The sequence below is a fragment of the Epinephelus moara genome, chromosome 8, assembly GCF_006386435.1.
Source record: "Epinephelus moara isolate mb chromosome 8, YSFRI_EMoa_1.0, whole genome shotgun sequence".
NCBI lineage: Eukaryota > Metazoa > Chordata > Actinopteri > Perciformes > Serranidae > Epinephelus > Epinephelus moara.
Genome location: NC_065513.1, coordinates 37,028,841 through 37,040,303, shown reverse-complemented (window position 1 = coordinate 37,040,303; position 11,463 = coordinate 37,028,841). Strand labels below are relative to the sequence as shown.

At 41.4% G+C, this 11,463-nt stretch overlaps 1 protein-coding gene across 1 annotated transcript in view; it reads right to left on the bottom strand.

Moving 5' to 3' along the window:
- Positions 1–11,463, bottom strand: part of srrm4 (serine/arginine repetitive matrix 4) — a 100,516-nt gene that overhangs the window by 25,046 nt on the left and 64,007 nt on the right. The window contains exon 2 of the mRNA XM_050051853.1: positions 8,302–8,436. Within this exon, the coding sequence (XP_049907810.1) occupies positions 8,302–8,436 (135 nt within the window). The remainder of the gene's footprint in view (positions 1–8,301; positions 8,437–11,463) is intronic.

Below are 11,463 nucleotides of genomic sequence, written 5' to 3'. Positions count from 1 at the left end.
TCAAACTTCCTAGGAAGAGATCGATTTTAAGTGTTTTTCAAAAAATTCAAAATGGCGGAAAATCTATATAACGGGAAGTTATGGGTTCTGAGACAAATTTGTTCCTCATGAGGAGAGGCATCTCTGTGCAAAGCTTCATGTCTCTACGACATACGGGGCATGAGATATGCCCATTCAAAGTTTGCCATTTCAATTGTTTGCTATAGCGCCCCCTTTGGCCAATTGATGTAATATTGCTTTATTCGCATCCTCCCATGACCCTCTACCACTGTGCCAAATTTCACATGGATTGACCAAGTCAGTGAGGAGAAAAACGTGGAACAGACACACACACACACACAGTTTTCGTCATTATATAGTACGATAGTTTTACTTAACATTACTGAACAGAGAGACCAAGAGTCCTTGCTTGTGTAGATGAGAACATGCTTGACTCTGCAGAGCCCCGAAGCCCCGCCCCCGCCTCTGCAAAGAGCGCTTTATTAGTTTATTAATATTAAATGTGTCGAGATTTGATGTGTTACTTGTCAAAATCACACCAAATTTAATACTGCAAATCTCTGGGTCCCCAGCAGTACACCCGCCAAGTGTGAAGTAGATCGGATTCTGGAGATATGTAAATCACACACACACACACACACACACACACACACACACACACACACACACACACACACACACACACACACACACAGATTCCTTGCATTTACAGTTAGATGAGCAGAGGTTGCTTTACTGACAGTTGTAACTACCAACGACAAAAACCTGTTTTATTTAGTCCTCAAGTGAACCTCTAGGTTGATGCCACCACTGAAAAGCTGTGCTGCATTTCACGGACACCACACGCCTGCACACCGTCTCACGTGCACAGACACACATGCTCGTGCTTTCCTAAAATATTCTCTTTCTTCCATCCATTCTTCTCTTGAAGTGTGAATTCATCATTACAAAGAAAAGAAACTTGTCCGATTTCATCTGTTGAGCAGCTTGATTGCTGTCCAGAGGTCCACTTCATTTGCTCTCCCAGAATGACTGATGTGGAAAAGGAGATGAGGGCCTTTGAAGCACCACAGGCTCATTGAATGAGCCTTTCAAGTGCAGACCGACTGAATTTCATGGGAAGCAGAGACAGGTGGGAGTAAGCGAGCATGTAGGGTGATACAGGAGTACAGGAGAGATGTGCAAGAAGATGCTTTTGACTGCAACTCACCTCGCCTTTGATAAAGAGGTTGAAAATAAACTTTACTAGAAAAAGTAGGAAACGGAGTTTGGTGTAGGTTTAACTGGAAATGATGTGAATTTCATGTAAGAGTGATGGAGTGTTTATATCGTTAATGGTGGGGTAGTAAATAAGGCAGAAGAGGGAGACGTCACGAAGACGCGACACACTACAGTTATTGTACCGACATGCCCATTTACTCACATAGAGACAGAGAAATATACGGGTACATGTACCAACTGATGGCAGGCATGACTTATCCGTAATTTCCAATCATCACAGAAACTACCGTTACGGCAACTAAAGGAAGCTATCTGAGCGTTTATGACAACAATTAAAGCAACATGTCGTCTGTAAAACGTCAACTTCCTTTACGTTCTTACTATTTCATTTTTATTCTGCACACCAACCTGCTCTCAAGCCCCTCAGATTCTTTTATTTGATCCTCCATCAGCGCGATCATGGGAGGAACAACTACAGCTTTGAATCTTCCCAACCCATTTCCCCCCCGTGCACCAGACATATCAAATCTTTCCAGAACCCCATTGGGAAGAATGGCAGAAACATCATTTTTTTTCTGGCAGCTTTCTTTTGAAGAAATGACTTCAGTGCTCAGTGTCGTCTTGATTTCTGAGCTGTTTTTTCATTTCGTCTGGAAACAACGCAATCAGTCGATTAATCGAATGACAGCAAATTAATCTGCAACTGTTTTGGTAGTTTATTCAAGCAGAAACACTAAACATTAACAGGCTCCAGGTCCTTCAATGCAATCATTTGCTGCTTTGCTGCTGCTTTTTTTTAGACAAATAAAGCAAAATAGAGATATCATAACGGGTTTTCCGAACTTGTGTTTTTCACTACTTTAGATATTTAATTGATCTAAAAGATGAATTGTAAAAATAAACATCAGATTAACGAATGCTGAAAATAATTGTTATCTGCAGCCCTCATTATGTCAGTAGCTGTGGTGATTTCATCCACATTCATGTCCATATTTTTTTCATTATGGCTCTGATACAGTTGGATGACCTTCCCAACAAATGGCAACAAAGGCTCTCATTGGCTCAGTCGTTTCACCAAGAGGGGAAATAGCAGGGTTTCCCCACATATTAATTTATTTGAGGCAGCCTGCCACAATTAAGACATCGGCACCACATTTCAATTTTCTATTTTTCGAGTTGGACCTTTCATTAGGAGTGCTGCTGAAATAATATATATACCATTCAATTATTATTTACTCCACACTCTTGCATCGCAAAGCGTACTCTCACAGACAAAAACTTAACCGTTCATCGCACTGGGTCTGGAAGTTTGCCTCTGCAGGAGCTGCTCCTTTCATCCATCAATCTGATCAGCTCAGACTGATCTATTATCCACGACATAACTAAAATTCCACAAACTGCTGCTGAGGAAACAAAGAACTGTGTGCTGCATTCACGGACCGCAAAAACCTCTGAATTTAGAGAGGGGAGATTGGCTGATGCTAGGGCCACACTGCCTATGCAAACAGCATGTGTGCGTTGCAGAACTTATTTTTTATTTCAGGTGCCCCTGTTAACAGGTAAAAGCAGCCACACTGCCCACGTGAGCAGTCCTGCTCAGGTGCATGATGCATGGCTTCAACAAAAATAGACAGTAAAAAATTTTGATAATCATAATGACCATATATCACCTTTCACTAGTTTTGATATAGATATAAAAAATATATATAAATATTACTTTTCAAATTAAACAGCAAGAGGACTCCTGTGCAGAGTTTGCATGTTCTCCCTGTGTCAGCGTGGGTTTCCTCCAGGTACTCCAGCTTCCTCCCACAGTCCAAAGACATGCAGGTTAATTGGTGACTCTAAATTGTCCGTAGGTGTGAATGTGAGTGTGAATGGTTGTCTGTCTCTATGTGTCAGCCCTGTGATAGTCTGGTGACCTGTCCAGGGTGTACCCTGCCTCTCGCCCACTGTCAGCTGGGATAGGCTCCAGCCCCCACATGACCCCCAACAGGATAAGTGGTTGTAGAAAATGACTGAAAAATGAACATTATGACTGTGTTGCTGACAATGCAGTGGCGTGCACGGCTCCATCTGCAGTTCAGCAAGGTAGCGGTCACATCCTGCTCATACAGGCAGAACCTCCCCTCCCCCCTTCATACAGCTTCAGCTTTATGTAAGGGCGCACAGGAGTGATGATTTCGTTTTGATTCCCTCATGAAACAGACGCACAAACAAAATGAAGGAAACCTGATTGTTGAGGTCAGTATGTTCTCAACTTCTCTATAACCATAACTATAACCACTTAACAGGACATTATGAGAAAAACAATGCATGAAATCTAAATTAAATAAAACAAGCTTCAGGCTCATGAGAGGTACAAGATTACCTGCTACTTTGCATTTAGACATTAGACATTTTTCCCTCATTAATGAACAAAAGAAGAATAAATTAATGAGCAGTCCCTTTAGAGATAACAACACAAACAACTTCATCTCGAGTATACTAAAACAGTTTTTTTCTTTTAGCGGTTTTATTGAGAATAAAACAAAGGATTATAGGCCAGTTTCTGGATAACATTATTAATATCCAGGTGATGTTTTCATAGCACAGATTAAGACTTAGCTTAGCTCTGAGCAGAATACATTCAAATGTCTACAAATAGCAGCTGCAGCAGACATATTTTAAATCATTTTCATGCTTCCTGGACGGTAATTGTTTGCCATTGGTGTCAAATATCAGGGAAATGTACCTTTCTGTTGCACAAACAGCAGGTCACGCTAACAGGTGAGCGTGATCAGAACAAATCCAGACAGTGACAAACTGCACTCCTGCTTGATGTATGTGACCACAGAGCTCTGGAGACTTTGTGCCTGTTTCATTGAATGCAGAAGACTGTCTCGCTATAATAAATGGCCCTGCTTGGTGTAGTCGGCAGTTTGGGAGCATTAGGAACTGAAATGCATTAGGGCTGATTAGACCGACCAAGCCCAAGTACCCTCTCCTGGTAATGAGAACGCTTTGTCACTCATTAACACCTCTACCATTCTGGCCTTGTAGAAAGAGAGCGCAAGGCAAGCATTTGCATTTTTTCTTGCCAGCAGAAACAGTTTCTTTTGATGAGGTGGAGAGAATGAAAGGGAGAATGAGAGAGCAGTCAATTGCCAGCTACACTGGGAATGGTGATTGTGCGAAACAATGGTGTATGAAAAAGGGATTTGGGGACATCTGATGAGAATATGCCCGATGCTGAATGCAGCCTATTTTCCTGAAGAGCATGTCACTTTTTTCCCGGCTGCAATCATGCATGAAAACCATAAAAGTATACATGTAACTACAGCCTAGATATGTCCTTTAATGAGAAATGCATCACTCGGCTGGAGTTAAGTGCTGTATTGGGGTTTGTTCACTTCTGGTGAGGTGGATTTTTTAATGTTTCTGCTGGGGTTTTCAGGTAATTAAATATTTTCAATGATTTAACAGAATTTAACAGACACAGTTCATTTCAGTGGCTCTTTTCCCAGTGAACCAGGTTTGGTAACAACTCTCTAGCTAACACACTGTTTCTAGAAGAGAGCCGGTGTCAGTGGTTTGTGGTTTCATGTTATAATTAACACTGGTTGCTCGGCTAAATTGGGCTGCTGCCGGCCAATTAGCAAGATAACAATCCAAAGAACAAATGTCTTCTTCAACAGAGAAGAGTTTTCTCAGACAGCAACTCGCAGTGCTTTGAAAAGTGAGACAAAGACTTTGGAAATGAATCCAACTCATTAGCCACTTTTTACTAAGTGGAAATGAATAAACAAAGAAAATATTTGTCATCTATTTCTTCTCTTCTTGGTCACTTTTGACCCATTCAAAGTCGGTGATGCATCTGTGGAGCTGCAGAAGCTCAATTAGGGGTGGATGTAGCTGCTGTTCCGTCTCCTATCAGATCTTCAGATACATGACTACAATCTCACAGACCTTTACTTTGTGATTCGTGATGATTGTAAAATATTAGTAATATTTCAGAAAATTGGATGAGTTGTAAAGTTGAAGTCAGTGTTGTGCATGAATGCACTAAAAGAGAGAGTGCGTTGAACAGGGTTGTCACACATTTTCATAGACAACATTTCTAAACTCTTCCACAACTCTTCAAGGACCCAGAATAAAACTGAATGACACTTAACAACATGAATAGAACTCCAAAATGTTTATTGCGTGAAAATTAACAGGAGCCTTTTCCAATATAGTTGGTTACATTCAGACCAAACAGTTGATGAGACGAGTTGAAACAGGCAACGACTTGCAATGCGCCGTTCTGCAACGTTCTAAAAACCTGCTGGTTCACACCAATGTGACTAGATGAGACGGTGTATCATCTCTATGCAACAACTCTCTTTAATTCCGTTCTGACTTCCATCTTTTCAGGCTTATTTTGTGACCGACGTTCTAAAATGGTCTCATCTTGCCATGAATCTTTGGTCTGAACTGGGCTTTAGGTTATCCACAGAAGATTGCCGTTACAATTACTTTCAGATAGACTTGCACTGATTACAATTTTTTGGGCCGATACCGATTTCCGATTTGCAGAGTGTTTGGATGGCCGATACCGATTTTATTTTTTTCAAACCACTTTACAGCACATAAGATATTGCAATATTTTCTATCTTTCCTTTATTACAACATTTTAACCAAGATACAACCAGCTTTTCAATAATCGTCTCAAACAAACAACATCAGTGACACAGGTTGAGAAACATTTTCCTTTTTGCTCAAATATAACTTCAGGTACAGTATTTAAACAAATAAGTAAAAAAGGCATACATAAATAAAAACAGATAAATAAAATAATATTCCTTGGTGTATAGCATTTGTGGGTAATTTCTTGAATAGACAAAAAAGTAAAAATATCTCCTGTGGAAAATTCACACAGGTCTTCAGGACGCACCCGCCAGTAAGCGCGTGGACACACACATCTTCGGCACGCAGACACGTGCCTCGTCAGTTTCAAGCGGCACAGTGCAGCAGTGACAGCTCCGCAGTTCAGTTTAACACGGACAATTAACAACTTTCTCCTTCTCTGTTTTGATGTGTTTCACTTCCTCACATCGTGCAAGCCGTGAGTTGCACATGTGTGTGCACTGCTGATGTTACACGATGTCAATCATGCAGCGCGGGGGAAATTTGACCGGCGTTTTAAATTGGCATATTTTAGACTGACCGGCCGGTCGCAGGTCATGGCTGATCACGTGAAAACCGGCCTGATTCTAAGCACTGCTGATTAATCAGTGCAAGTCTACTTTCAGACAGACAACAAAATTCCATGACTTTCCATGAAACTCCAGGTTTTCCATGATCATGAACAGTGAACTCAATGAATCTCTTTGTAACTAATGAATGTGAATGTGAGCGTTGTTCATTCTCACGATAGTTAATGACGCCCACGCACTGTATTTAAAATGCCACCAGACACTACAAGTGTGCAGAATTACCTGACTTTAAAACATTCTGGTGGCATCTTGGTTGGCTGAACTACCAACTCCTTCATATACTTCACCACACCACAGACTGTATGGGTAGTAGCTGCTGCAGTAGCGGGCCAATCACATAGCATTCATTTGAAGAATGCTCAAGGGTAATTGGCTGCGGCAAAACCTTAAAAATAGTCTTTTTCCTACATCTGGAGACTAAAAGGATTGAAGGTTGTTATCGTTTGACTGGAAAAGTTTCGATACTACTTGGTGCTGAATTATTTCTTATGTCAAAAAGACCCTACACATGGAAAACGAATGCGTTACTCACACAGTGATTTTATTTTTCAGTCTGAATTTGGCCTCAGTGTTGAAGGTGCACTGTGCGAGGCTGTTAAACAAAAATACACCTGTCTGGTCAGTTTAAACCTCACGGAAGGGCTGCAACATTACTAGGGTTTCCCACAGGGTACTACAGGAGTGCACAGTGCCTGGACTGAAATTCAGAGGAAATCAATACACCTTTATGTAACATAGTATTAAGCTTAGGAGAAAGTGAGCAAAGGCAGCATTTTTAAATTCTGTAACGACTGATTTCACCCTGAATTAACAACTAAATTGATAAAGAGAAGAGATACGACTATGATATGGTGCTGATATCCCTCCTTAGGAATAAAACTGGTAAACACAAGTGTGCTGTGTCGACTTTACTGAAGACATCTCTTGAGAATCCTCAGTACTTCAGTTTCAGACAACTTTGTATATCTCGCTGCTTTTTGGAGTTACTGAAGTCCTCTAGTGTAAATTCAACTCGGAGAAAAAAAGCTCTCAGTTTCAAGGAGAACAAACACCATAAATCTTTCTCACTGCGCTTTTCATATCAGATGTCTTTTCTTGCACGCACAAAACCAGAAAAATGGTTATCAGACGCCTGCATGCCTGCGCGTTCTCTGTGCTCACTGTTAAATTCAAAAACAAAGAGAAGCAGCCGCCGGGTAAAGTTCATCCAAAGAGAAGTGATTCATGTTTATGATCCTCTCTAACACCTCAAATGCAGCTCCAGTCGTGTTTTACATATCACTGACTGCTTCCCCTGCTGTGTAACTGCAAGAGGCTTTGAAGGTGTCAGATTAATTGAGAGGTTTCTTAAAAAAAAAAAATCTGCCTGAATTGATTTTTCCCACCTCAGAATCAGAAGCCTGCAAATTATTCTCAGTGTGAAGGAGACTTTCTGGTTGAAGGTGCTGGTGAATGAGAGGATCTGAATGACACAGTGTGGGATTCCTCACAACATGTTTGTATTTCTCCGCTGGGCCCGACCTGATAAGACTGTTTACGTTCCCCGCACCAGAGTATAGAGATTAGCTCTGTTTTTCCTCACTGAGAGTCAAGCCCTGAAGGAGTTTTTGGTGTACTGTTAAAATACTTTATCACCAGCTCTGAAGTCTACAAAAGCACCCCCCAAAAACAAACAACAACGTAAACCATTCATCATCTGAAATGTTTAGCTATGATCAACAACAACTTTAAAGGACGTTGATTTCTCGACTTTCTCTCGCAAGCACTTGTTCTTAGGGATCAGAAAACCCTCCTTGATGATTGTCAAGTGCTCCTGCTCGGGATTTGTGAAAGCATATCTCACCTCCTGGCCCTGCGATGACTGTGGTGTTTGCGTCCTTTTCCTTTGATGCAGCCGTTCCTGTCCGCCGTGTCCACCCTGGTGTCCGCAGACTTCCTCTCATCAGTCTTGAGCGGCTGGCAGGCTGTTGTCTCTAAGCTGTGAGGGAAACAACAAGAAGAAGAATTTAGTTTTCGCTCTCGTTCTTGGCCCTCTCGTGAGAACTTTTCAAAGTGATTTTTCTACTTGTCCACACAGTTAACGCTTCCATCATACAATAGTGAGGAGGATTTTGCATGCTTGGTTAGCCTTATTCCCTCTGGTCTACTGGATATGTGTTTTATTCCCCTCCATTTCTCCCTGCCAGCCATTCTCCGGGAAAATTGGAGGTCAGCCATTTACCATTCAAATCGAGGTGTCAATTGAAATGTAGTTATTTACATGCTTCAGTTGCCCTGACATTTTGGGAAATGGTGTTTTCTATCTCGTGCCAGGCAGATGCAGCCACGGGAGATGCATGGTCATAAGAATAGTTGAAATTCTCCTTGAACTTTTTTTCCTGATAAACCTGAGCTCATACAGTTTTTAGTTATCAAGGTATATTAAAGGGATAGTTTTGATTTTTTTAATGGGGTTGTATGAGGTACTTATTATTGTCACTGTGAGTGGAGAAGCAGACAACAGTAACACCATGGAAATTAAAGGTTCAGTGTAGGATTTCGGGGCATTTATTGTCTGAAATGGTATAAAATATTCACAACTATGTTTTCATTAGTTTATAATTACCTGAATATGAGAACTGTTTTCATTAGCTTAAGTCCAGTTCAGATCAAAGATTCGTAAGAGGACAAGTTGATACAGGCAACTTCTTGCAATGCGCCGTTCTGCAACGTTCTAAAAACCTGCCGATTCAGATCAATGCAACTAGATGAGACGGTGTATCATCTCTCTGTACTTCCATTTCGTTTTCCAGCTTTTCAGGCTTATTTCGTGGCTGAATATAATTTGTAGCTTCTTAAAATATGAATGAGGATAGTGATAATAAGATACTGGCTACAGCTGCATTTGTAGTAGTGACAAAACCACGAAAAACAGACACAAAACGAGCATCAGATGGACTGTATTCATCATAAATACGCCACAATAATATAAATACTCAGCGCCAATGAGCAGTCAATGAGAATGTGTGTGTATGTGGGTGGGGCATAAGCACACACAGCTAGAAGCAGCAGTGACCCAACGTCCAACACGACACACAATGACGACGGAAACAGAGCACCTGCCGCAGTAAGTAAACACGTTGTCTGTAGTCACTTTGACTTGACCAGTGGACTTTAATACATGCCAACTGGCTGCTGGAAGAGGTGACGTGCTTTACGCTCTGAGTTGCAGGTGACACCATCAGCCAGCTTGAGTCGAGACCGGCCAGTTCACACAGTTCTCTGCAACGTTCTCCAACGGTTTCGTCTCATCGCGAATCATCGGTTTGATCTGGGCTTTAGAATGAGCTGTATATGTCTACATAAGGAGTCCTCCATGTTGTTCTACAGTAGCCCTGAACGGACAAATCAAACACTGGCTCTAGCGAGGGTCATTCGCATTTTTGCATCGGCCACAGTAGTCCTCCTACACACTTGGCAAACAAGAAAAGTTTCAGTTCTGCAATATCACCGTTGATATATCAGTTTCAAAGTACACTACAGTGAGAATATTTTCACCACCAGACCCCATTGACAAAAACTGCAATTTTAGCTCGCTGAACATGGGAGTTGCTAGTCTACCACTGCCTCGAACAGTTAGTTAGTTTGTGTTATTGGAGTGACTTTGGTGAAACCAAGCTAACCCTTTCAAATGACAAGGTCACAAAATAACACAATCTAACTAACTTAAAGGCAGCGATAGACCAGCAGCTCCTGTATAAAGTAAGGTAAAAATGACTGTTTTCTCAATGGAGTCTGGATTGGAAGAGAGAAATTGATGGTTTCCGTTCCCCGTCAGAAATTGCTGTCCGACAGAAAGGTAAAGCAGTTAAAATATAGTAAATATAGCGAACACTTAAACTGATATTGATTTTGTTAGGTGGCTAAAATACATTTCGCTGCAGCAATAGATTGCTAAGCTTCCATGTCATATGTCAATCAACATTATTTTATCCGTAATACACCTATTATTGTATCTCATACAACCCCACTTCAAAAGATATCAACGATCCCTTTAACACAAGCGTAAAAGCAAAATCAAGAAGTCACATATCAGCCTTGTGTTTAAACACATTTTCGCAGTTTTACAATTAAGGTAAATTATTTCTGGCTCCTAAACAATGCTGCTATAAGACAGGTATTTACTAATTCCACCGCTTCCTCCTGAACCTCCCAAAAACCGTCATCGGCAGTCAAATGCGGGTGCAGAACGAATGACTAAATAAACTGAATGATTAGATGTGAGCACACAGTTCTAGCCCTGCTTATTATCCTCTGTTTTAGTCATGGGAGATTTGAGCGTAATTACACATTCTCCTCTTCTTCGAGTGGCTCCCGTCTGATTGTAATGAGAAGATAATCAGAGCCGGAGATTAGGCCGTCAACGCTGCTGCCTCCTCCTCCTCTTCCCCCAGCGACAAGCAGGCAGGAGCCGTCGCTTTCTATCTTCCTCACCTTCACTTTCCTCTGCCTCTCTACATAAGAGGGAGTGCCCTCGGCAGGGAACTAATAATGTAAAACGGCAGACTGGGTGCTCCAACATGACCAAGTGTTTGAAAGGTGATAGGGGAGATAAAGACAGCCACCGGAAGGATGATTAGTCTGATCAAGGAGGCTGAGGGGGAAGGAACCTTCACATTTCCTGGGGATTCGGCTAATGTTCTCCTACTGTTGTTGGAGACACAAATAAAAGTCTGCTTACATTGATTTCTGTGCCGTGGTAATTTATACAGTTTGAGGCGACAAACTAAGACATGATCTGATTCTTTTTTATAGGGATGCACCAAAATTAAAATTTGTGGCCGAAGCCGAAGCCGACTAATATTAAACGCTTGGCCGAATACCGAGTACCGAATACCGAATATTGTTGTTTAGTTTTTCATTAGTTTTTGCAGATGAACCCCCTCCAGATTAGTGTTGTCATGGTACCAAAATTGGATCCCACTGTACGATACCAGTGAAAATATCATGGTTCTGAGTAGTATCA